The following is a 27,353-nucleotide window of genomic DNA, read 5'->3' on the forward strand; positions in this document are numbered from 1 at the left end:
TAAAGGACTCCAGGATATATCCATGAACTCAAGAGAATTTAGATTAGACATCAAATCTAACCTTCCCACAGAGAACTTGTATTTTTTGATATTATGGTTTTGTCATTTTTTTAATTTCAGCCATGAAAATCAGCATTATTTTTAATATTTTTATTCCAATTAAAAACAAAATCATTATTTTCCATTTATTTTTATATAGGGTTCCATTTGTGTAATCTTTTTTTATTAAATATTTACCCTTATTATTTTCTTGATACATCATATAGTTTGATTTTATTCCACATCCCCAGAAATGTATTTTATTTTAAATGTTTTTTTTAAAAAAAATCATGACTTTTACAATTTATTTGTGATGTATTTTCCCAAAACATCCTCATCTGTTTTCTCACTAATGGAACATAATTTCCATATGTTGTTTAGGGTACTGCTACTAGAATAGACTTTTCCTCTATATTATCTTCAGAATTTGCCCCAATTCTCTTCAGTAGTTTTGAAGGGCCCAGTGGACTAGGGTCATGGAAAATGCTACTGTATTTCAGAGTTTTCAAAAGGCTTTAATTTTAGACTACTAATAATTTTGTCCAAGGATGTTTCCTGTACTTACAATCTCATCTAATTCTCGAAATCAATACTATGCTTCAGATCACATACTGTATAAGCAGTTATAGAAAGGATACTAGGGCATGATTTTCTGATTTCTTCTTCTTGACCGGCAAGACTCACGGCACACACATCAACTGAAATGTCGCTTAAGATATTTAATTGCCTATAAAAAAGTGTCTCATTAGAAGAGTGTTGTCCTTTTTTGTCCTTAACAAGAATGAAGTATCAGGGTGTGTGTTTTTTTGGCAAGACAGAAAAGAAAGCCAGGCAAGTTGATGCAAAGCATGGCAAAATATTTAGGCAAAAAGAAAATGAAACCCAAGGAAAAAGAGTTATATGCTTTCCCTCCAAACTTCATTGCCTTACTTTAATTAAGATAAAGATATTAATATTTCAAGATCAATTACTGAATTTTTTCTAATCAAAGGCCTGCTGAAATCCTGCATGCTTCCAAATAAGCAGGAGCAACAGGAGCCCTTCTCAGATGAGTCTCATGTAACACACAGCACTACTATAACGAAGTATATTTCTGAGAGAGAACTTGCTATAATGCATATAACAAATAAACAGGTGCAGGATAAATTTAAGAAATAAGACAGTAAAATTGTAGAAAAGTTGCACAAGCGCAAGAATTGTAATAGGGAATGTGGTATAAACAATATGAATGCATTAGTAGCATCAATAATTGGGCAATAGGACATTCCAATAGTATAGAAATGCATTCAACATTCTGATGCTGCTCATTTTCAGAGGAACTGTACTTGCTTTTGTTTTTCCTTAATGGAATCAAATCCAACTGTTTCTACAGTTTTCGTTCCAATTACTAATGACAGTCCTTCTTCACTCTCTGGATCGTGCTCATTTTCATTCAATCCATACTTCTCCTTAACGGCGGAAAGGAAATCTACCCCAAAATTTGCCTTGTTTAGGCGGATAAAGGATCCACCTGTAGGATGCCTGGAAGGAAAATGACAACAGTTGTTTAAAAGCAGTTTTAAAACATCTTGTTCAAGTAACAGATGATTCTAGACGATCTGTTCCTGAATAAAAAATGTATGTATTTTAGCTGATGTTCCAGATATAGACCAAATCAGGGCTGATTTGTTTCTGATATAGTCTTGAAAGAGTTGGGAGAAATATAAATGTTTTTAAAATTCTATTTTAGCTGCCATATTTGCATTCTCCAATCTGGGCCAGAGTACCCTGGTTGTTTTTTTTTAATAGATCATCATCTCATGAATCTACAAATTTAGCTATCTTTCCATCCTTTCCTCACACTACAGAAATTAATTTGACAGTTTCATTGCCTTACTTTACTGTGGTTTCATATACAGATTGGCAAATTTGCTCCTCCTTTTCTGGATATATTGTATTGCTAAATCATTAATACTGAACTCACGGCCAATAACAATGTAAGTCATACTTGAAGAAAGCCTATTTAGCATGCATATTTTCTCTTAAGGCTCACTATAGTCTCCTCGCATTTCAGAACATTAGGCTCAGAGGTCATTTTAACCAGCAAGATTACCAATGTAAAAGAAGACATGCACAGAATAGCAACTCAATTTTTTTGCTGTTCTACACATGTATACGAATAACCAGGAACACTTCATAAATATTGATTTGAGATTACAAATAAATTTTTGTGACTAGGAGAAATTTGTATAATTAATCCACCGCTTAGAAGTATGTGTTTGGGTATTCTGTGCATGTGCTTGGGTGATATTCAGCATTATTTTATAAAATAATCTTCAAAGCTCTAAAAGCCCCAAAATCAAAAGAGAAAAAAAACAAAATTAAACTTGAAATATTTGGCATGGGGGGTGGGCAATCAAAAACAAATTACAAATACTTTACTTAAATACATTTTTGATGCCCAATAATTCAAATAAATCAGGCAGTTGGCTGATAATTTCCTTCAGTAAAGGTAATAAACACCTACATCCCTAAGGCTAACTGGTACAAAAATACAATGTATTCAAGTTACTGCATGTCAGGTAATATTATTAAGAGTCAAAGAAAAATATTAATCTTATTGCCTGATTCACTTGTAATTTGCATATGTTACGTATTTGTTGAAAAGTGAAATTGCTTTTCAGAATTAACTCACCTGCATTTGAAATACTGTATTCCTTCGTGGCTACCATTATGTTTTCCTCTTTCATGGTTGTCCCATTCAACTCCAAGCCAAATTCCTAATATAAAATCAATGCTTTATAAATGCAACTTTCAAAATGGTTCAGCAATAAAATCTATTTAAGGCTTAATAGCTACTCAGGTAATCTGATTGTTTTTTCTGTGCTCAAAATTGCCTAGTCTGCCTCTTCCTTATGAAATTACTTTTATATTGACAGAAGGGCTATTTTTAATTTTTTAGAAGCTACACTATTACAAATGTATAAAACATATATCATAACATTCACAAGTCTGATTTGGAAACATAACATTCCACTAGAGCAACTGCTTCAGAGATAGTTCCTGTAAGGTTAGTCTTAAGCTCTGTATCAATGACTTCCATCCCGAATTAGTAATTCAACTAAACAATTAGCAGAAGAACTGAGTTTCCTAATAGTACATAAAAAGCAACAAAGTTTCAGCATGTTTAGGTTATCAAATAAGGCTGATGAATTAACATTTTCATTTTAAAAAGACACCAATTTCTTTTGACACTTGAATGGCTAAAATGAACCTTTTCAACTCTGTGATTTTAGCATTCTGATATTTATTTATTCATTTGTTCATTCATTCATTGCCACCTTTATTATTTTATAAGTAACTCAAAATAGTGAACATACCTAATATTCCTTCCTCTTCTTATTTTCCCCATAACAATCTTGTGAGGTAAAGAGGGTTGACAGAGAAAGAGTAACTAGCCCAAAATCACCGTGTCGGCTTTCATATTTAAGGCATTTTCCTAGAGGTTTTTCAAAAACTACACATCAAGTTTAAATCACTTAGAATAAACTCAGGTTGAAGACTTGAGCTTTAATATGCTGTGTACCATTTTTTATGTTGAGGAGACAACTTCTTGTCTTAAATTGCAGTTTTAAATTTTAACGAGTCTTCCTTCTGAGTAATCTGTACAGAAAATATCTCTCAGTAACATTTATTTTACTTCAGATTACTATATTATCTGCCGTGGTATCACTGCATTTCTATAGTGTATATCAAATTGAAATACATTTCCAGATTCATTGAGGACTTTCTTTTCATTAAAAACATGGTATGAAGACTCAAAGCTTTTTTTCAAAGTGTTTACAGGCTGCTTGATTCATAATTCTAGCATCTACTTTGAAGAGTACAAGGGTAAGCCATTTTGAAAGAACAGTTTATGGTGATTGCTGTATTTTTAAGCTATGAATTCAAATATACCAACCTGTAAGCAAACAAAAGAAATATTTACACTAATACATCTGTATCTGAATTCAAAGTAGAAAAAAAGTTGGAAAGGAAACCTCTGGCAGTCAAACATGTCAAAAAGAAGACTGATTTAGTTTATGCAGCTTCTAGTTAAGATGGTGGAGGAAGCAGAAACTTCAGGACGCCTGTCCTTGTGATTTTACGCTAGGTTTGGTTTCTATTTAGTATGTGCATGCAGGAGGTTGGAGTGATACTCACCTGCAGGGAGGTTAGACTGCTGGATTAGATTCTCTGGCCCAATCTAGATTTTCTCAGTGCAAGAACTGGGAGACGCCAGAAGTACTTGATGTTTTGAAATGCTAACCATGCCTTCCCTGCCAACCACATTTGCAATGCTTGGGAACTGGGTGACTTTTTAAAATTAGGCCGTGGCATTTCTCACATTCTCAGACTGGCCTGACTATTCCTGAGGCATCCACTACTGCAGGGACATATTTGTGTTGGAGAACTGCTCAGGCTATTTCTCAGAGGAGGAAAATGCATATCATGCAGACCAGTGGTGGGTTTTTAGACTGCCTAGCTGTTTCTATGGAATATGGTGTTGAAGGGACCCCAAGACTGGGGTGGGGTGGGGAGTTAATAGAGAAAAGTTTAAGAGGTGGACTTGGGGGTTTCCCACTGTTGTCTGAGTAACTCCTCCCTTTCTCTCCTACCTCTGAGTAAGAATCAGAGGTGGATCTGGTGGTGGTGAATGCGTGTATTGATTCCTTCCTGTAGGTGAGAGCCGGAGGAAGATTTGACAAAGGTGAAGGAGGAAGTGAGCCCCTGCTGACAGGTGGAAGCAGCAAGGGAAGGTGTCTTTCAGTGTGTGTGTGTGTGTGTGTGTGTGTGCGCGCGCGTGCGCGCTGTGGGGTTGTGGGGAAGTGATTGATGGGTACTCTGCACTGAGAGCTGGTAAAATTAAATGCCTCAAAGTACCTGGCTTTTCCTCCCAAGGATACTTGGCAATGACAGTAGGTGGCTTCAAGATCTGGGATCTAAAGGGCTTGGATAAGGGGATAGAGTTACTGTTTTGGGACGGAGGCGGGTCAAAGTGCTTTGGTGTTGACATTGAGGGGCCTCTCTCAGGAACCACGGAGCCATTGTTTTGTTAAACAGCTCCAACTTCAAGCTTCTTGATCTCAGGCCCAATGCCCTGTCAATGGATTTTCAATTACCCTACCTCTGGTTGTGACTGCTAAATGCCGTGTCATTTTATAATAACCCCACTTGTCTGTGATTTGGCTGTGGATGAAAGGGCTGACTCGGCATATATTACCGACACCTAGCTGGGTCCAGAAGAGGGAATTTCCCTTCCTGAACTCTGTCTGAGTTTCGAGTGTGACATCAATCAAGACTCCAGGGGTGTCACCAAGGAATCTCTTAAAGCTTTCAGGGGCACTGTTCCACTCGTTCCCACTTGTGGAGTCCTGATCATTAAGTTGGGCTCTAGGGATCATCTGGGAATGCTGCTGTTGTATAATCTTCTGCTGCGTAGCAACTTTCCAACCTGAGTTGACTCTGTTTCTGGGTTGGCAGTAGAATCCCCCAGATTGATACTTCAGGAGGACTTTAATCGTCCTTCCATAGGAATGGAGTGAGGTGGCTTTGGCTTCCAAGACAGTGATGACTTATCCCAGGTCATCCACTCAGGACAGTGGTCACACTCTGGATTTGGTGTTCCTGTTGGAGCAGTAGCAATGTGATCTGAATTGGAGGAGATCTTTCCTTTGTCATGACTGGATCATGCCCTGATTTCTATGTGATTCCCTAGCACAATCAGGTACCACAGGGAGGTTGGACCCATTAGATTGGTCCAGCCTTAGTGACTAATGGATCCAGAACAGTTTCAGAACCAATTGGAGGTTACCCCTATTGGTCTGCTACACAGACCATCTGAAGTCTTGGCTGCCAATTAGAATAAGGGAATAGGTGAGGCCTTGGGTTGGATCATGCTTATGTGATCTCTGCTCAGTGGGGATCCCAGCAGTCCCTGTGGTTTACAGATGAGTTGAGAGATGAAACAAGAGATGACTAGAGTATTACGGGCGCTCAATAAAGGATGAACTCAACTGAACATGGGTTAGAGCCTACATTGTGGTGGTAGGAGTGATGAAGTATTTCTCTGCCCTTATTGCATCTGGAGATTGCAAACCTGCAGCCCTGTTTTGGGTGGCATGGACCCTCCCGGGCAAGGGGGCTTAGAGAAGCTCAGGAGGGGCAGGCAGAGGAATTTGCATAGCATCTTTCAGATAAAGTTGTTTAAATTTGTACCCAACAGAATACTGGCCTTGTCATGGGTCTAGAGGAGATTCCTAGGGAGGAGTCTTGCCTGGTTATTTGGGAATAGTTCAAACCGGTGGGACCTGAGGAAATGGATAAAGTCCTCAGGACTATGAGCTGAACTATCTGTTTTTTTAGATCCAGGCCCCTCCTGGCTTATCCTGGGGATCATTGTGTGAGTGGGTTCTGACAGTAGTTAATTTTTCTTTGTTCCATTACTTCTTTAACAAGTTGTGGGTTGTCCCCCACCCCCAAAAGACATTGCAGAATCCTACTATACGGGACAATTTTTGTCCAGTATTTCACCTCCCCTTCTTGGTAAAGATGGTAGGAAAGGTAGTAGGCGGTCATGCAACATATTTAGAGGACCTTGGAGGAAGCTGGATTCTTTTCAATCAGGATCCAGACCTGGCACGGGGCAGAAATGGCATCAGTCGGACCTTTAGATGATTCCTGGCATGGGAAGGATGAGGTCATAAGCATCAATACTTGCCCTACTTGACTTCTTGGTGGCTTTTGATACCATCAATCATATCCTTCTGCACTGATTCAGAGGATTGGGGTGGGTGGGTGAGTAACACAGTGCTGTGCTAGTTAGCTTTTTTCCTTCTGGAGCAGTATAGTCAGTGATGATTGGGAAGGAGAGGTCTGCCTTCGACCTCTACTATATGGGGTGCCACACCCCATATAGGTTTTGGTACTTTTTGTGCATCTACATCATGAAGCTGCTGGGAGAGCTTATCTGTCACCAATGTAACCCGATTATATAACTCCATCCCTGGTGAATTATGCAATATTGTGAATATCTTATCCTGGCATCTGGAGGCAGTGAACGACTGGGTGGGCAACAACAGGCTTTAGCTAAACCCTGGCAAGATGATTTGTATTTTGGGGTCCAGATGCATCACGTGCAGGCCACACTCATTCCAGCTCCGCAAAGGCAAAAAACATCACAACATGTCACGTGACACATTTGAGTTTGACACTAGTGTTCTAGAGTCGTAACTTTTGCTTGACGAACAGGTGGCAATTGAAACTACAAAGGTCTTTGCACAACTTCGTCCTGTGCACCAGTTATACTTGTTGCTGGATGGAAAGGCCCTGTTTACAGTCACTCATGCCCTGATCATCTTCTGACTGGACTATTGCAATGTGTTCCATATGAGGATGCCCTCGAAGAGTATCTAGAAGCTTCAGCTGGTACAGAACATAGTACTGCAGGCAGTTATGTGTACTCCTAGAATAGTGCATGCTACACCTCTGCTCCAAGAATTGCATTGGTTGCTACTTTGCATGCCAGTCCAATTCAAGGTGCTAGTTTTAACCTTTAAAGCCCTTCATGCATGGGACTCGGCTATCTAGGGATCACTTCTTCCCACTTATATAAGTGTACCCAATTAGACCTGGCACAGTAGTCATGTTGAGGGTTTCATTGATTAAGGAGCTATATTTGGTGGTCCCAAGAGTCATGTCTTTTCTTCCGTGGCGCCTGCCTTATCAAACACTGTCCCCCCGCAAAATTAGATCAGCTCCATCCTTCTTGATATTCTGAAGAGCCCTCAAGACCTGCTTATATTATTAGGCCTAAAGTTCTCAAGCAAAAAGACTTGCATAGATGGCTCCATTGTTAAAGTGGCTATTTTTATCCTCCCTTCGCCTTTATCTTTGGCTTTTACAATATGTACCAATATGAATTTTTATATACCAATATGAATTTTTATATATCTATTTTCAACATTTATTGTTTTCATCTGATTGTTGTGCGCTGCCCAGAGTTGCTTTTGGTGAGACGGGCGAACTATATTAATTTGATTAAGTAATAAATTCTAAAAGGAATTCAAGGCAATCATTTTATTAGTAGCTCCCACGCTATGGAACATGCTGTCTCCACACATTCACCTGGCTTATACCTCCCTGCATTCTGGGAGAGTCTTAAAACCACATTATTTCAACAAGTTTTTGGCTACTAATGTGATTGCTAATGAATATTATGATTTTTTTAAATTGATTATAAATATTATGTCTTGTGGAATTTGATTATTAATGCCATTTTCTCCTTGTGACTAGAGTTTTGAAGCAACTGATAAATATTACAGAACAAATAAACAGTAAATAATGTCACCCTTTTATTTTACAAAATACATGATATAAAAATATTTTTTCTACCTGTTGTAGGAGGAACTTTACCAACATAAAGTACTGTTCCATATTCTCCATTACAGAGAATTCTTCGACCAACTGCATCAGAAGGAATGGTATCACTCATCAAGAAAAACAGATGAGTTCAGGATATTTCTTTATGGATCTAGGGAAAGAATAGTACTTTTGATATATTATGCTATTCATGAAATTAATCACATACAGTACATAATATCTAGGTTCAGACTGAGCAAGACACCTAATGATTACATAAGTCATTAGCCATGCAGTTTTAAGGTATTAATATGAAAATGGGGTGATATTATATTATTCTGGGATGTTATGGCTTTCCATTTAAAGGATCCTACTTTTCTAAACCCAAGAAAGGTCACCCGAGTACTGCCACCTACTGAGACAATAGTACATATACATCATCTGTCTTAAGGAATTAAAACTGAAGGTGGCTAAAGAGCATATTAAAAATTTAACAGCAAAATGAGTAATTCTTTGAAATTGTATGGTGAATTCTTTCAAATTGTATACTGAAACCTCTATCAATATTTGGATCTTTATAGGATACTTATACAACCCAGCCAGCTTGCTGTCTCATATAAGAACCAGAATGAGTTTGCTAAAATTAAGCTAAAATGAAATTTTACTATGAATAACACCACAGCGAGACTGACACTGATTTTGCGGAAAGTTTATTCCCCCATGTCTTGAACAGCAAGAAATTTGTCAAATACAGTATTAACATTTCTGGTGTCAAATGCCAACAAGGCGGCTTTGTGTGGTGCGCAATGCCCAAAAGAACTTGTCTAACCCTACATTTCCCCCCCACTCAGGATGACCACTTCAATTTTGAATCTTGCATTCTGTGGAAAAAAGAAATTATCTGAAGTTTTTCATACACATAGAACTAAAAGTCTATGTTGTTTGAGTGCAAGTTTACCATAGAAAACCATACATCCCATTTCTAGAAATAGTTTCTAGAAACTAGAAAAAGGAAACAAACCAAGCATTCCATCCGACTGAAGGTGAATATACGTATCCCAGGATAATGTTGCAGGATCCAATCTGGGTCGGTCACCGGGACCAGAGAGGTTTTGTCTTCCAAGCTTTCGGACTCGTGCTGGAGCCCATCTTCAGGGAATTTTTCTCTAGCAGAGCCTGTGTTGTTCTCTGTGACGTATTTAAATACCACACTTAAATGAAAATGGGCTCCAGCACGACTCCGAAAGCTCGGAAGACAAAACCTCTTGTGCCGGTGACCGACTCAGGCTGGATCTTGCATCCCACCCGAGCTTACAGCCACCGGGAGAAAGAGCTCAGTTGCACACCGCTGACAGCGCCAAACTTCCAGAATTGGGAGCCAGGCTCTGTAGGCGCGCCGGATTGTAAGGCAACAGAATGGGGAGCAGGGGACTACGGGACTCACAGCAACAAAGCGAAGGCAGAAGGGAGGCACGGAAAGGACCCGCCGCCCGATTCTTAAGGCGCTCTGAAAGCGAAGGGAGAAAACAAGGATAGTGTGATTCAGTGGCGCGGCGGCTTCAACCTACCGCGGCCTCCTCGACTTCCTCACCGGCCTCAGCCACTCCTCAGCCCGCCTCAATCTAGTTGCGAGAAGCACAAACCCCACCCCTCCCGCCTAGACAGCTTCCTCCGCCCGATGGAGGGAAAATGCGCCACCGGGGCCTGTTGGCGCAGGCGCGGACTCCTCCCCTCCTCCCCCTTCGAGGAGCTCTCGTCGTCTCTCTCTCTCATTCTCCCCCTCCATTTTCTCATTCTCCTCTTCGCCCCCGCGAGGCATCTCGGGAGCTGTAGTAGCGGCGAAGAAAAACTCCCTCATAGACTGCGGCAAATGGGCGGGACAAAACCATGCTACCCAGAAGGCGCTACGAAGCCGAGTCTCTGTTTCCATAGAACTGGAGTGGGAATTACATCAGCGTTTCTGAGGCAGCGGCTAATGGCGATGGCGAGTAGGCGGGCCGCTCGGGTGGCGCGCCAATGCGAAGCAGGCAAGGCGGGGAGAAGGCGGGCGTCGATGCGTCAATCAAGGGATCGGATCGGGGGAGGGGACGGAACAGCTTGGAGCTGAGCCGCTGCTGTCGCCGTCGCCACCGGGGTTCGGACGGGAGGAAGAAGCCTCCTCTTGGCGAGCCCTCCCTGCCCCAGAGCCAGGCCGGCGATCGCTGGAGGGACGGAGGCGGGAGCGGGGGCTGGGCGATTGGGCCCGGCGTCGAGAGGAGGCTCCGTCCTCCTCGCTCCCCCCCTCCCCCGGCAGGTTTGGGGGGGACCAGCGAGCGGGCGACAGCCGTGGAACAAAAGGTAACGTTGCCCCGGGGAAGAGGCTGCGGGCCCCCGGCCCTGGGCGTTTCGCCGAGCTCCCCGTGGAAGGCCGAAGCCTTTCGGCGGGGGGGATCGGAGAAGGAGCGAGCGAGCGACGCGCTTTTGGGATTGTTGTTTTTCTGCTGGTTGAGGCGGCGGCGGCTCCGCTCGTCGCTTCGGCTTCCCGGGAAGCGGGACCTCCGAGTCTGGGAGGAGAGAGCGGAGAGTCCCGCGGCTGGCTTCGGAGGGAGGCGCTCCCCATCGCCGCCCCCGAGCGTCGCTTCTCCGGCTTCCCGACCAGCTCGGCTTGAGCCCGGAGCTGCGGCTGTTGCTGAAACTCCGTCCGCGGAGTCAGCCCGGGGGGAGGAGGGAGCCTGTGTGTGTGGGGGGAGCGAAGTGGGGCCACTTTGCGGGAAAGAGCGGGGATAGAAAGAAATTGACGGGGAAAGCTGAAAATCCCTTTCTGGTGCTCCGGCTAATATGATTCCTTTAGCACTTTATTTTCTTTATCTGGCAATATTATTAGGTTTCTCGTGTACGCAAATGAATATTCTGTATGCGCCGAACGTTTCAGCGCTACCTTGAAATTTGTGCAGTATTTCTGACAGATTCCTACGATAGCTGCAAGTGATTGGGAGCTCAAGAATTCATTTCTCTTTAGTAAAAATCATTTTGGTATACTCTTTTCCTTTGGAATATACTTTGGGTAGTCCTTGATTTACAACCATTCATGTAGTGACCATGTGAGGTTACAACAGCGCTGGATTGATGACTGTTTTTCACACTTACCACCGTTGCAGCCTCTCGTATGATCAAGTGATTAAAATTCAGATGCTTGGCAACTGGTTCACATTATGCAGTGTCCTGGGGGCCACGTAATCCATCTTTTGCTGCCTTTTGACAAGCAAAGTCAAGGGGGAAGCCAGATTCACTTAACAACCATATTATTAACAACTGCAGCAACAGAAACGTTGGGCTCAATGGTGGTTGTAAGCCAAGAACTAAGCTACTGAACCATAGCAGTTTGCTAAGACTTTAGGATCTAATTTCAAGATGATTACAATTTCAAGTAATGTCAAGATGAGAAAATAATTATCAAGACCAGAATATTATGCAATGTAGTGATTAAAAACAACTAATAGAAGTTTTAAATAATAAGATACTATATTGGGAAATTCTTGCTCCACAAAACAACTTTTTACAATTCTGTCCAGAAAAGTGTTCATTTGGCTAACAATTAAACACAGTATGAGTTAATTAACAGGGCTTTTCTAGATTTTATTATCATGGAACAGATATTCTAAACATAAAAACTGTTAAAACTGATAAATATTGAACACTTGAAAGCTGTAATCTTTACAATTAAAACACAGATGTTAATATAGTTACCAGTTTATAATTTGTGAAGTATGCTTTATTTCACCCATCAAATATTTTGAGAATGTACAATTTGTAAAATCATCATGCTCTCAAGCTCACTTCCAACAAATGTTACGGTTACATTTAAATACTCTGGATGCTTTCCAATGACATGCTGCACTGATTATTATATTTAATGTGCTTACTGTTTAATAAAATGTTTAGAGAAGATCTTTCTTTTAAAAAAATATAGAATTAGTAATAATACATAAAGCTTTCAGAGCAAATTTGGGAGGCATTCAGTAAGGAATTATTTTAAGTTAGGCACTGGCAACCACCAAACTCAATGCAACTAATAAAGGGGACAAACAAAACTTGACACCTGCCCTACTGCAGAACTCAGCTGGCTTAATTAGGACCAATACTTTTGCACTTGAAGTGTTTACTTTTTCTGTTAATTGAAAAATGACATCTATTTATGGAAATAACACATGTCTTCATGAGTTAGTTAGCTCATGAAATAAGAGTTTCTTCTTTCCACAGTATAGTAGTCTGGAATTTCAAGAAACCAGTCTTGAGCTTGTCTTTGTCTCTCTCAGGAATATTGGTCAGCTATATTTCTGGAATTGAGTTATGAAGACTGATGAGCTGAAAAGGAGCAACGCTCCATTAAATGCAGGAACTATCTTTAGGGATAGAACCATTTAAATTTTAGGATTACAATAAGTAAGGATCACAGGATGTTCAGCTATTTGACCTTGGTATATCACTTTAGGAATGCCACAGAATGGTAAGGACAATGAGCATTTTTTCCAGCCAAGAATCACTTCATTATTGTCAATATTTGGGTAGGAAGATTGATAATGCTATAATATCACCAAAATGATACTGGATGCTTTTGTTTGAGATTTTCCCAAGCTTTTTGGTAAATAATATTTGGTAATAAAGGATTGCTCTGTTGCCAACACCAATTTTTCTACCTAAGCAGGAGAGAGAGGTATAAAATTATTTGATTTTTCAGCCTGAAATAGATGATAATTACAAAGGCTCTGCAATGCTTTGAATTTCCAAAAGGTCCTTCGGGTGTGAACATACATCTGTCTGTGGTTACATCTTTTCCCAGGATCATGTGATATTGGGAGAAATGCATCTATTTTAAAGAATTATAGAGTGATGCTGTTTCTGCTCTAAATTTTGGAACTGAATCTGTAATTATATCATCAGCTGTGTTAATTATAAAAAGTGGTTACATTCTGCAAAAGTAGCTATTTAACCATTTTTTGTTGATTTGTATAAATAGCTGGCTTTATATTAGCTTTTCTATTTTTAAAATATGTAGTTTATTAAAACATTTGTATCAAGTATATTTTTATGTATGTGTGGCAGTATCAGCCAATTTGTAGTATCAAAAGTGAGCAAAATCCAAACCTAGCTAAAAGTATTATCTGAAGTGAGAAAATGGGACTCCAAATAGAGGTGGCATAAATGTAATGTTATATTGATAAACCCACAAAAATTAAGATCAAAATATTAGTTGGCATAGTCCTTCAGCTAACAGAATTATGTTTTATAATTATGTGTTTATGTGGGTGCGCCGGAAGAGGAACTCTCCCAGAGCACATGTGCACAATGGCCAGCTGGTCCTTGCATGCACATGTATGCTAGGCAGTTGGTGTTTGTGCGTGCGGGAGCGCCGGAAACCAGAAGAGCAGCTGCATCACTAAAAAGCATGGTTGTAAAATGAAATGTCATGTGATTGTGCCAACTTGACATCAGTTCCAGCTGCAGTCATTAAATTAATTACCCACATTCAATAAGTTAATATCAAGTGACCATGACCAGCAACTCTCTGACGACACCACCCCCCCCCAATATTTATTTGCTTCTTGGAAGCTGGCTGTGAAGGTCACAAATGTTGATCATATGATTGAGGGATTCTGCAAACATAAATGCACATTGCCAAGCATCGAAGTCACGATCACATGACTGGGGATGCTGTAACAGCTACTGCTTTGAGGACAGGGTGTAGTACTCCTTTTTCAGCACCATCATAACTGAATGGTTGCTGAACGAGTGATCAGTAAATGAGGACTTCCTGTACTTTGCTTTAGCAGTAGGAACTCTTGCCTTCAATGAAGCATTGTGGTTTTGGGGTAATACAATCCTTTATCCCTCTTTTGATGATATTCTCTCATCTTAAAAAAATAGATCATGATGTACTATTTTTTGATATGTCATACAATCAGAATTAAGTCATAATGAAATGGGATTACAAATCAAAATCATTGATTTTGAAGCTATTTTAATTGACTTTTGTCACATGATTTTGTATAATTAACTGAAAATTGAAATTTCAAAGTAATATACTGCATGCACAAATCTCCAGTTACACCCCTTATGATGTTTCAATACAATTCATATGAGCAATTAGATATTGTAAAACAAATCTAATTTTTCTTGATCCTTTAAAAATCATTTCCAGAAACATTCAATTGATGTTAGTTTTCATTGTCCCTGAACATTTTGCTTAAGTATTTAATTAATGCTGTAAGTTCAGGGTTGCCCCCAAGCAATCCAATTTGTTTATAAGCTTCAGACTCAAGTTCTTCTAGTGTTTTCCGGGTATATTCAAAGGAGCCCACATTCTCAAGGTAATGTACACAGTATTTTTTTATATCCACGTTTTCAGTTCTCTGTCGCAGAATATTTTGAACCTGTGTGCTCTCTGGCCTGGACCATATTGCATGAATAGTTGGGAATGAGAATTTTCCTTCAGTTAGGTCTTCACAAAAGCTTTTGTTTTCACTATATTCTTTGGAGTGTAAATTTGCATAATCATCCCTAATTTGAAAAAAGAGCCCAAGAGTGTTAAGGAGTGGTTTCAGATCATTTTTATAACTGGAAAATAACTGCATAAGGCCCACGGCTAGTCCAAAAAGCCCACCTGTCTTTTGCAGAACCATGGCTTTATATTCTTCTTCTGTAGGACAGGTATATGTATCTCTCCAGTAAATATCCAAGCCTTGGCCCTTATGGAGTTCAAGTAATTGACGGGTGAATACTTTTACAGCATCCGGATGATCAAGTGTTAAAACCTTTTGTAGACCAAGGAAGTATACAAAGTTTGCACAGTTTATCACATACGGTATTCCATAAATGCTGTGGGCCACTGGAAAACCACGTCGTAGCTTTGAATTGTCTTCTATGTCATCTATAAGCAAACTTGCATTGTGCAACATTTCTGTAACTTCAATTATGATCTAATAAAAAAGACAAACACACTTTTATATTGCTATTCTTCTATATTTAGATTCGCTGATTATTTCTATTTTCATTTTTGCAATATGTCAATTCTCTCTGCTAATTAGGCTTTTAATTCCATCTTACTGACTCTGTCATTCCCACTGGGACCATGTATCCTATTGTCTATATTTCTATATATTTGTTTGTATAGAGAGGCTTTTTTTTAAGTATGAATGTACTTATACAATAGTGACAGATTACCACTATATGCACAATAACTCACAAATGAAAACATAATATACTGTATATACATACATCAAATGTAATACACCTGACTACAGAATTAATGTTTATGATATTACAACACACACATAATGTTAAGTCTTGTGATTAAAGTATTTAAAATGTTTGAAAACTGCAATCAAGAAATGAATGCTTTGGCTTGGCATCATAACCAAGTTATTTGTGTTCATCAACCCTCTTTCATCATATTGCTTATAGAAGCAGCAGAAATTTATTTGATGTGACACAAATAAGCAGTTTTCTCATGCCCATATATCAGGAGACGAGGGACAAATAGGCTATGATATGTGTGGGAAAACTGCTATCCTCATTGCATAGTACAAATTAAGAGTGCAACGTTAGGGGATTTGTTTCAAGAGATATTTTGCCCCGGTGAACAAATATACCCAACATTTATCAAGGTAGTTCTCACTCATTTAGGTATCACATTAAGAGCACAAAATAAAAATGTTTGGAAAACCCAAACTGTTCTTTTCTTTGCTAACATTTTGTTGCAGTATATCACAATCTGAAGCAGTTGCACAGAGCACAATGTTTTGCCACCAGAGGTTAACATGCTACATTACTGTAGTAACGTTAGTTTAAATATTTAGGTACAAACAGAACAAGAAAAAAGTATAGTTCCCTTTGGCATTTTTAAAACTATTAATTGTGAAATCAGTTTAACTTATACAACTCACCTGTAGTTTGTCTTCTGGAACATTCAACCAGTGATTAAAAGCTTGGGAAAGTTTACTTCTGACCTGCTTACCTATGATTTTAAAAAGTACATAGATAATACTATATATTTTCATTCTACATAATCTATTTGTATTAAGCTCTAGGAAATGTATTAAATGAATAGGGATACATAGTTTTCAATCAAACCTTAAGCACAAAACTTCAATATTTCAGAAATATTTCACACTTCAAACAATTATAATTTTTAAAAATTTATTGTATAACACCCACTGTAAACATTCTGTGACCGTTAATTTTAACACAATTTTAGACAATTAGAACTGATAATGCCATACCGAATGAGTTTGACATTTTTGGAATAAAGACTTAGGCAGATGAACTACCAGTTTATTTATAGACCATACCTTATTATATTGTGAATCATTACCACTGAGTATTCACTCAGAACTTTACCCAGGACAGCTGCAATTCTTAATACTCGCCAAAGAACTGTAATTAGCATATTTTATCAGCATAATATTGGTACACTATTTCCTATTAACTCCAAATCACTGCCACCAGAAAGCTGAATCCTGTATCCTGAATCCTGAATCCTGTATAGGCCAGAGGTAGTATTCACCAGGTTCTGACCAGTTCTAGAGAACTGGTAGCGGAAATTTTGAGTAGTTTGGAGAACCAGCAAGTACCACCTCTGACTGGAGATTTTACATTATCCTTCCCCTGCCATGCCCACCAAGCCACACCCAGAGAACCGGTAGTAAAAAAATTTGAATCCCACCACTGATCTAGGCTTACCTAAAAATCTTAAAGTAGGAAGCCTTTTTAAAAACCATTTCCCTGAAAATATGACCTATCCTGAAAGTAAGTCCTAGCTTGATTTTTATACGTGCAATATAAGCCCTACCCCCAAAATAAGCCCTAATTAAGATCCTGCCCACTCCCAGAGTGCATGGATAAAAATTAAGCTAGGGTGGGGATGGGAGGGGGTAGAGCTGCCATACTTCCTTTGGACAGTTGTAGCCAGGCCTCATACAACCCAACACCTGCCTTGCTAGCCCATTTCGTCTGCAGCTGGCAAGGCTGGCAAGGCTTTCCTGAAGGCCTCTGTAGCTGATAACAAAGTTCCGGATCGATCTAGAGCTCTGTTATTGGTTGCACAGGCCTTCAGGAAAGCCTTGCCGGCTGCAGAAGAAGTTCCTGAAGGCCTCTGACAGCAAAAAGGAGGCCGGGGGCAACACACACAAGTGAGGTTAGTCAGTGGATATCCCCCCAAAATAAGACCTGGTGCCTTTTTTGAGGGCAAAAAATTATAAGACATGGTCTTATTTTGGGGGAAACATGGCAGGAAAAATGCATTGCACCGAACTTTAATATCTGGGACTTTCCAGAAGGAAGGATAAGGGAATTTTTCCACTATATCAGATTTAACCTCAACTTTCATAAAGTGCAATTTTTGTTAGGGTAAACTCAAAAGTCAAAAAATAAGCTTTCAAGAATTCTAGAGCTTTCCAGGATGCTACAAAAATATAGGAGAAAAATCCAACTTCACATAGGACTCTGTAAAGCTACAATTAAAATAGGAGACAGATTTTAAAAGCAAAGTGGTTGACACCTTTAAAAAAACATTTGCTCTATTTTTCTTTTTTCACTTTATATCCTAGGGCTTGTCCTGGTAAAAAAGGGCAAGCATTGAAAGAGCAATTTCAATCCCTGGCTGCTCCCTTCATCCATTCCTTTTGTTTGGTAGACCACAAAAAATAAAGTTAAAAGTCTATATTTATATTTAATAATAAATGCAACTATATTATGGCTTTGCATGGTGTGTATCAAGCTATTAGCTAATAAGCACATTAAAGCTTAAAATTATATTCATATGACATTAGCTCTATCCTAAACATGAAATTTTTTCATATTTTGCTACATAATAGATAAAATGTAAATTAAAAGTTAAAATTCTAACTTTCTTTTTCCAAACACACACCCACAGTGATGTCACTGATTTTAAGTGAAAAATTAGCATGTATCCCACAATATTTTAAATAATTGAGATTAGTATTTAATCCATAATCTTGACTTTAGTATAGTATTTGCAAAACACAATGGGTAGATTCACATATTCCACTAAGCCACACTTTATTAACAAAATACAACTTGAACCTTTTATACAACATCTTAAATGAAAAACATTTTATATTAGGCTAGGTTCATACAATGCTCAAAGCAGTTTAAATTCTGCTTACCATATATAAGTGATTTGCAAAAAGAAACTGGATTTTTAAAAAGTATTTTATTCCATGTTTGTTACTATCACTTAACGCAGAAACTTGTTTATATTTGACTGAAAAAAAATAATGATTCAACCATTATCAATTTGCTCATCTGCAAGACAGATTGATTTGCTCAAGTCATTGTTAAAATAAATCCTGGTTTATATGTTAAGAGACATATCATTGCAGAACAAGGCTATGTAAATTGAAAACGAGTACAAAATGATGATTAGGTACCAATAGGAACAAACTGAAAGCTGATAATGCATAGCTCACAAACCCAAGAGATTTGCTATGGCTACTCCAATTTATATATTACTTTCAAACATCACTATAATTCAAACAATAATTACCAGGGAGTTGAAGCAGGTAGTTGTACGGCTCTAAAAGAATTCTCTTGGATGAATCTTCCATTTCTTCCATTTTAAAAATGTGTTTCCCAAGCAGTGCCTTATAGTCTGAGAAAGAAAGAAAGGAAAGAAGGAAGAGAGGAAGGAAGGAAAGATAGAATAGAGCCTTTAAATATACATGACTCTGGTAATAACGTATGATGTAGGCAGAAGAAACAACAGGAAATGTCTAACCCTAATCCAAAACGTGCCAATGTAGAAGTGGCAGGTACTTTAAAGTATTTATGATGTCATTTCAAGTAACCATTAAACACACTATTCAAGATCAGTCAATCACCGTATTACTCAGAAGATACTGCAATGAAAATTTTATGAGCATGTACTATTTATATACCAATAAGTCTAATAATAATTTCATAATCCAATGTCTTATCCTTCAGACTGAAGTACTGCATATGGGATACTTAACATTCTCAAATATTTTAATAGAGTTCTTGTTTGAACTTTTCTTTTTTCCTTCTCTAAAGATTTTTTACTGCACTGCAGCTGCTATGCACTAAAACAATTTGTCTCAGACAATTTAAATACAGAACCTGCAGTCATATGACCTGTGCCAATCACACTGTTGACTTCTAGCACCTGTTTCATAACATAATTTCTATTTCCCAATAGTTTTAGTTTTATATACAATAAAGAGAATAGTATATACTACTGCAGCATTTTAACTAATAAAATGACCTGATTAACAATCTACTCTAAATTCTCAAAGCATCAGAATGCATGTATTGAAATGAAAACCTGAACTGATAAAGCGTCAACTCATATAAATGCATTCTATACTAAGTAGGTACCTAATATGGAATTCACAAAACGCTTGTAAGCCAAAATTAATGAATCATAAATTAACACGTGATGAGCCCAATACAAGGGTGGGGCTGCACATTTGCCATTGTCCTTTTTATAAAGTAACTAAATTTGCGATTAGAAATTTCATCAGGATTTGAACTGTAGTTCTTCATGGAATAGTAAACTTGATTCAGCACTCAAAACAAAACGATCAAACAGAAAAAGGAAGAGGTACACTTATATACAATACTGCACTGTTCCCTGTAGTCATTGGGAGTCAAATGGAAGTCATAGTACAGGTGTTTGTAAGAGTTCATTTAGAAACCATTCAAAGTTACAATGGCACTGAAAAAAATGACTTCTTTTCACACTTAAGACAATTGCAGCATCTCCATGGTCCCATGATCAAAATTCACTTAACTATTTCACTTACCAATAAAAAATTTTGGGCTCAAAATTGTGGTGGCAAGTCGAGGACTACCAGTATTGTACTTTCAAAACTTCATGTTTTGTGAATATTCTTTTAAAACTTATATACAAACTCTACTGACTTGTGTAATGAAACAGTATCAATTTAATTTATTAAACTACTGAAATCTTAAAATTTGACATCGACTTCTGAAATAAAATTTCAAGCTTCTTTAACATTTGACAGTAAATAGTTAATTAAAATACTTAACCCTACTTTATCTTCCTTTCTGTTTTTATAATTAACAAAAACTTTGGACAAGATACAGACTTTCACAATGAAGTCTGAAGTTCTTAGGCATCTTTATCTTACAATTTAAAAATGTGAGAGACATAATTCGATAATATACTTAACTAAGAACATTATATCAATATAGGCCACAATACTCTTTAGAAACTGAATGAAAACGCACCAAAAGACATATTTTAACTGGAGCTGCTCCTTCCTGTAGGAAATAACGAGACTTTCTACTTAAAAGAAAAATCACAAAATAGATCGTTTTTTTCTTTACACCAATCAATACTTCAAACTGAACAATAAAAGTGCTTATACCTCCCCCAACATCTATTAAACAATCCACTTGGCAAAGGAAAAAGCCAAAAAAAAGCTCTTAATTTACATTGAGAGAGAACAGTCTCTCATCGACCGAGCTCGGGATGCCGGCACAAAAGAGCCGCCTCCTTTTCCTGCCTACTCAAGAGGAAAACATCGGAAGAGGAGGCAAACGAGCGCGCCAACACCCTCCCTGGCTGTTTAACGAAGGGGCGATTTCTCTCGTAAAGGAGCACCGGCCTTTTCTACTGGAGCGACAAGAGACCTGACAGCAAATAGAGCGGACGGAAAGGACCCGCTGCTCGGCTCTAAGAGGCTCTCGAAGCGAAGGGAGAAAACAAGGATAGTGTGATTCAGCGGCGCGGCGGCTTCAACCTACCGCGGCCTCCTCGGCTTCCTCACCGGCCTCAGCCACTCCTCAGCCCACCTCAATCTAGTAGCGAGAAGCGCAAACCCCACCCCTCCCGCCTAGACCGCTCCTCCGCCCGATGGAGGGAAAATGCGCCACCGGGGCCTGTTGGCGCAGGCGCGGACTCCTCCCCTCCTCCCCTTTCGAGAAGCCCTCGTCGTCTCTCCCTCTCTCTCATTCTCCCCCTCCATTTTCTCATTCTCCTCTTCGCCCCCGCGAGGCATCTCGGGAGCTGTAGTAGCGGCGAAGAAAAACTCCCTCATAGACTGCGGCAAATGGGCGGGACAAAACCATGCTACCCAGAAGGCGCTACGAAGCCGAGTCTCTGTTTCCATAGAACTGGAGTGGGAATTACATCAGCGTTTCTGAGGCAGCGGCTAATGGCGATGGCGAGTAGGCGGGCCGCTCGGATGGCGCGCCAATGCGAAGCAGGCAAGGCGGGGAGAAGGCGGGCGTCGATGCGTCAATCAGGGATCGGATCGGGGGAGGGGACGGAACAGCTTGGAGCTGAGCCGCTGCTGTCGCCGTCGCCACCGGGGTTCGGACGGGAGGAAGAAACCTCCTCTTGGCGAGCCCTCCCTGCCCCAGAGCCAGGCCGGCGATCGCTGGAGGGACGGAGGCGGGAGCGGGGGCCGGGCGATTGGGCCCGGTGTCGAGAGGAGGCTCCGTCCTCCTCGCTCCCCCCCTCCCCCGGCAGGTTTGGGGGGGACCAGCGAGCGGGCGACAGCCGTGGAACAAAAGGTAACGTTGCCCCGGGGAAGAGGCTGCGGGCCCCCGGCCCTGGGCGTTTCGCCGAGCTCCCCGTGGAAGGCCGAAGCCTTTCGGCGGGGGGGATCGGAGAAGGAGCGAGCGAGCGACGCGCTTTTGGGATTGTTGTTTTTCTGCTGGTTGAGGCGGCGGCGGCTCCGCTCGTCGCTTCGGCTTCCCGGGAAGCGGGACCTCCGAGTCTGGGAGGAGAGAGCGGAGAGTCCCGCGGCCGGCTTCGGAGGGGGGCGCTCCCCATCGCCGCCCCCGAGCGTCGCTTCTCCGGCTTCCCGACCAGCTCGGCTGGAGCCCGGAGCTGCGGCTGTTACTGAAACTCCGTCCGCGGAGTCAGCCCGGGGGGAGGGGAGGGAGCCTGGTGTGTGTGTGGGGGGGGGGGAGCGAAGTGGGGCCACTTTGCGGGAAAGAGCGGGGAGCCGTGGCTCAGTCGGCGGGATTCAGTGAGGGGGACGAGGGGAAGCTGGAGGGGAAGCTTTATTGAGGCCCCCCTCCACATCTCTGCTTCTTGTCCCTAGTACAATGGAGAAACCTCCCCTCCCGCAGGGATGTGTGTGTGTGTGTGTGTGTGTGTTCCCGGGCGCGCGCGCGCGCCTGGGCGAAAAAGCACCTCAGTCCGGACTGGACACCTGACCTGCCTCGCTTTCCCCCCCTCACTTAACCCCAGTTTCTTCGGGGGATTAGAGACCGCTCCCCGTCAGCCGACGATGAGGAGCTCGTGCCCTCTGTGGCGGTGCCCGGAGAGTCGCTTGCCTGGAGGGAAGCGGAGGGAGGGGGTTGTTAAGAAGCGGTTGTTGTTGTGGCAAGTTTCTGCTCTGACAGAAATGGCGTCAAAGGCAGCGGGCGAGGGGGAAGCCAGCCGCGGGGGTGAGGCTCCGAGAGCAGCGGCTTTTTGTGGCTGTAGCGGAGGGGCGGCGTAAGAGAAAGGGAACTGTAAGAGAGGGCATCGGGCGAGGTAGGCTGAAATTGGGGGGAGAGGGAGAAAGAGAGGTTCCTGCAAAAAAAACTGCCCCCTCCCGGCACTTGCCGAGTGCGCCCCGTTGGAAAAAGGGGATGGTGCGGTGGCTCAGTGCTTTGTTTTAAATTTCAGGTCCAGCCTTGGCATTCGCTTTCGGATTTTTCTGCTGCAGCCTGAGTTCATCATGAAGGTAAAACCTCTTAGGGGAGGGGGGCAGAAATGGGGCGTCGCGGAGGGTTATGTTTCTCCGAGCTCCACTCGCTGGTGTGCTTATTGTAGCCGTTTTCAGTTCCACACTGCGGATTATTTCCCTCCCTTTAGCTTTCAGGCAGTGATGTGTGTGTATATATATGTATGTACTTTGACTTTTTAATTTTTTTTGGTTTTGTGTACTCTTGCTGGGTGTGTGCCGAATGCAAAATGTAAATCCAATGCTGGAGTTTCTCTTCTGCAAAACCTTTTCAAAGGGAAATGGGGACAAGGCTGCTTAGGCCAGAACTGATAGGTTGCTGGAGGAAAAGGAGGGGAATTTCATTTATTTATGGGGTGCTGGGGAGGCTTCTTTACCTTGTTTTGTTTTCGTTCATTGAAATTAAAGGATGGGTTTAATGTATTTTCTTTGTTCTGGAGTCTGGTTGAAGTAATTTTTTTCAGTTCCGGAAGTATATTTTAAAAGATTTATCTACTGCATTAATATTGCTGCAAGCTGTAGAGCATGTTTTTTTTTAAAGCAAGTCTTTAACCATGGGATACGATATTTGAGTATGTGTCTGTTAATTAAAAGGCACTGACAGTTGGTGATCAGAATCTTAAAAGTAAACGGGATGAAAACAAATATGTTCCTTATTTTTAAACTTTCAATAACCACACGTGCAGAATTTGGTGTAGATCATGAATATCATTGTTTTTTAAAAAACTATGGTAAAGTTGAGTTTCATATAGCCTGCTAAAGACATTTTTGAAAAACTGAAAATGAAACATTGTATAATACAGCAATTGATACACCCAGTCTACCATCTTTGTTATTAAATATTGCAAGTTACTTCATCTGTTAAGAAGGGCTTTTCTTGAGAGAAATAGGTAGCTGCAATCACACATCAGCTGTGCCAGAAACTCTAGGAATATCATATTAGATATTTTCATATGGCTGTTTTCAGCTATTAAGCTTCATAATGATTCTTTTTTCCATATGATATTCTTTCTGAAATTAGTATTAAGGTTGTTTGCAGTAACAAGGAGAACAAATTAATATTTTAGTGCAGTGTCTGTTCATTTAACTATAGGACTTATTTTCATTGTTTATGAAATTTTAAGACTGTTTTAGGCTGAAATTTATTTTGTTCAGAAATTATGATTATAGTTAAAGTACAGTAGTTATAGTTTTTAACAAATTATTGAATATTTGCATAAAATGAATGTTACAAATTACTTTATAATTGAGAAGGTGTAGTATATGGACACTGATGTTTAATCCATGTTTCAACAAGTGGCTTTCTGATATAAACATTAACATATTTTAAAAAGTTAGAAACTGTATAATTATAAATAGGTAGCAAAAGATTATAAATATTGGAAACAATATGATAGTTTAAAGAATTAGCTGCACTTTTGCAAATGAATTATTCCACCAAACCCTTACTTTTTGTATACCACTGTGGATTCTATAGTAGAATTTAGAATAGTATTTATACTATTGCTTGCCTCTGTACTTGGATACTCTTGTTTGAATCTGGTATCTCTTGCCGTTAGAAGCATACATGAACCCATTTCTTTAAACTTGGCCACAGCTGAACTGAAGGGTTGGGGGAAATTTCTCAGTCTGTTTATCTTTCTGTTTGACTTCTCTTCAGTGATAGAAAGTTGATGTACTTGTTTCTTTCTTACTATTTTATCCTGGCAATTATATGCCTGTTGGATAGCATGCTTACATAATGACTAGCTGGAGATTCAGTGAACCTTGTCCATGAGTGGGGATTTAACCTGAATTTCTTTGTTCCTACTTTGTATAGTGTGTTAATTAGACCTATAATTCTAAGTTAATACAGCTAAAAATAATATTGAATAGGAGAGATGGAATGGATATAGTTTTCAGAATATATAAAGTAAAAATGAATGCTCTTCTTCAGATTAAAATTACAAACTGGTACTATTCTTGGAATTTGTTCTGCTGTGCTTATGGTCTTTTAAGCTTATATAAAGAGCAACTTGTTCTTTTGTTTTCATCATTAAATAAGTTCTGCTTAGCCAAGCCTGTTCTGTTGACTGCCAGATTAATCAAAATCATTGCTCCTCTTGATATGATGATCACTTTTTGTTTCTATTATGTGTCAATAGAATGTAAGAATGGTCTCAGGATCTTGGTCACATCCTACTAAATTCTAAATTTGCAAAATGATGAATAACCCAGCTAATAGTGAATTATTAAACATTCAATGGCTGTAACTTCTGGCAGTAAAAGGTTAAAAAACCTTATTAAGCCACTTCAGTTCATGACTCCATCCATGCAATTTTCTTGGCAATGATAGCAGTGGCTTGGCTTTGCCTTCTTTTGGGATATTTTTTTTTACTTCCTTGTTCTACCAATAGCTTCGGGATTCCCAGGTATTCCTCATCTAGGTAATCAACACTAACACTGCTTACCTTTTGAGAGGTCAGTTAGATCTTGTCAGCTGCTGAGCCACTTCTGGCAGTAAGAGTCTTCAATTAATCTGGAAACAAAAACAATGTCCCATGGGTCTAGTTGGAAGCTAGTTTCTAATATATTCCCAATTAGTTAGCAGTGGATTAATACTGTTTATAAAGTACAGTGATACAGGGATGTAATTGTAAGTTTAGAGTTACATTTGAATTATAGGAATAAAGGAAGTACCATATTCTGCCAAATTTTGAACTTTGTAACTTTTTAGAGATAGAAATAACCAGATACAAAAGTGGGCAGGGAAAAAGAGGAAATTCCAGAAAGAGAAGATTTCATTCAAAGCATACCTGTAGACATTAATACTTCAACATTTCAGAATCCCTATCTACTTTGTATTTGATTATGCTAATTTTGTCCTCTTTGGAGAAGGCAGTATGTATACATAGGAACTAGAATTTACCCTAAAGAGAAACAAATTAGGATTTAGTTTAATTTTTGCATATTTCCTAACTTTTGTGATGGACAAATCCTGATGCTTACAGGATTACATTCTAGTTAGTGTCTTAAGTAATGCACTATGAGTATTTAATTTCATTTACTTAATTTCATTTACTTATCTAATTTATAGAACCTCCCATCTCACAAGCAAGTGCGTCTTGGTGACATACAATATGTAATGGGTGGCTTACAACACATAACAGTGCATTTTAAATAATAAATAACAATTACAAATCGGGACTCAGCTAAAGTAAAACTAAAGTTTGATGTATGTTTTCTCCTACTTCAAACTGAAGAAGGTGAAAGGAAGAGGCATCTTTCTAGTTTGGAGCCTCACATACATTCATTCTTGTTGGTGCAACTTTATGGATTATCTTTGTTTTTTAAAGTAGTGCATGTTTACATTCATTCTTAAAAGAATCCAAGTTAAGAACATGTGATAAATGGATGAGCTGGATGAGATGAGAAGCTTATCTTAAGTTGAGTAACAAACACATACCAGAAGAGAAAGTGTTGAGATGAAAGAAATTCAGCAAATGAAGTATTTTTTTTTTCCTCTCCTTATTTCCCCTTGGTTCAGTTTTCTGACTTCCTTTTCTTGCTTCAGTGAACCATATTTAGGTTTTATACGTCTATGCAAATATTCAGATTAAGTACAGCAGTATATCACTGAAAATACATTTCAGAAGAATGTACAAATTTATTGAAATCGCATAGTTTTCTATAAGTAATGTTGAAATGTGATAGGTTTTATGGATCGCCTTTAAAAAAATTTCCCCCTGTTACTTCTAATGCTAAAATGCTCTGCTTTTATTGCTGAGAGGATCATGTGGATAATTGTACACTGTTTTTAAATGAATCATGAATTCACTGAAGTAATTTATTTGATCCCTTCTGAAAAACCCTTTGTAAAAATGTCAGGTATGTTCTAATGTTTGCTCAAAAGTAATTATAAGTTAAACAAATTTTAAATTTTGTTGGATTCAAATGGTTCTTAATAGGGAAGGTAGAATATTTAGATTATGTTTAATGAAAACTAATTCATATTTCCTATATTAGTTTGCATTAAATACAATTTAAATGCATTTTTAAATTGAATGTTGCTGGTATAAAAACTCAGAACTTTTTTATTTTTTTATTCTTCTACAAATAGTAAAATAGTCTTCATATGTTTTGTTCATCAATCTATGATAAAATTATGAAAATACTTTGGGGAAGCTGTTTACAAAATGGCATATCTTATGGAAAACTGTGGAAACAATGAAG

General features: G+C 39.5%; 3 protein-coding genes across 11 annotated transcripts in view; 1 reads left to right on the forward strand and 2 right to left on the reverse strand.

The window, feature by feature from the left end:
• TBCE (tubulin folding cofactor E) overlaps window positions 1–21,289 on the reverse strand; it is a 38,962-nt gene extending 17,673 nt beyond the window's left edge. The window contains exons 1-5 of one of the 2 annotated variants that reach the window (XM_087967714.1): window positions 21,205–21,289; window positions 8,452–8,590; window positions 2,714–2,798; window positions 1,369–1,560; window positions 678–766 (exon numbers count right to left, since the gene is read on the reverse strand). In XM_087967714.1, coding sequence (XP_087823840.1) covers window positions 678–766; window positions 1,369–1,560; window positions 2,714–2,798; window positions 8,452–8,551 — 466 coding nt within the window. In that variant the 5' untranslated portion in view covers window positions 8,552–8,590; window positions 21,205–21,289. The remainder of the gene's footprint in view (window positions 1–677; window positions 767–1,368; window positions 1,561–2,713; window positions 2,799–8,451; window positions 8,591–21,204) is intronic. The other variant, XM_087967711.1, reaches the window with a different exon arrangement.
• GGPS1 (geranylgeranyl diphosphate synthase 1) lies at window positions 14,399–21,342 on the reverse strand. 3 transcript variants are annotated; one of them, XM_087967717.1, is made up of 5 exons: window positions 21,205–21,302; window positions 20,682–20,718; window positions 18,962–19,066; window positions 16,341–16,411; window positions 14,399–15,374 (listed from the first exon to the last, which is right to left on the reverse strand). In XM_087967717.1, the coding sequence occupies exons 3-5, from the start codon at window positions 19,029–19,031 to the stop codon at window positions 14,613–14,615; spliced, it is 903 nt and encodes a 300-aa protein (XP_087823843.1). In that variant the 5' UTR covers window positions 19,032–19,066; window positions 20,682–20,718; window positions 21,205–21,302; the 3' UTR covers window positions 14,399–14,612. The 3 variants fall into 3 exon arrangements, with proteins under 3 accessions (XP_087823843.1, XP_026547888.1, XP_026547889.1); XM_026692103.2 differs by lacking the exon at window positions 20,682–20,718 and having other exon boundaries at window positions 21,205–21,342; XM_026692104.2 differs by lacking the exon at window positions 20,682–20,718 and having other exon boundaries at window positions 21,031–21,211.
• A 342-nt stretch (window positions 21,343–21,684) lies between these two features.
• The window catches only part of ARID4B (AT-rich interaction domain 4B), a 91,675-nt gene continuing 86,006 nt past the window's right edge, over window positions 21,685–27,353 (forward strand). For 5 of the 6 annotated variants that reach the window (XR_015749976.1, XM_087967680.1, XM_087967687.1 and 2 more), the window contains exons 1-2: window positions 21,685–21,975; window positions 23,084–23,141. Coding sequence is in view for 5 of the 6 variants with exons in the window: in XM_087967680.1 (XP_087823806.1) it covers window positions 23,136–23,141 (6 nt within the window). In the remaining variant the exon portion in view is untranslated. Of the gene's footprint in view, window positions 21,981–23,083; window positions 23,142–27,353 lie in introns of all 6 variants that reach the window. The other variant, XM_087967683.1, reaches the window with a different exon arrangement.

This window comes from Notechis scutatus, chromosome 1 (genome assembly GCF_049901735.1).
Source record: "Notechis scutatus isolate UNSWTSFEM ecotype Mainland chromosome 1, rNotScu1.2, whole genome shotgun sequence".
In the NCBI taxonomy this organism is placed as follows: Eukaryota; Metazoa; Chordata; class Lepidosauria; order Squamata; family Elapidae; genus Notechis; species Notechis scutatus.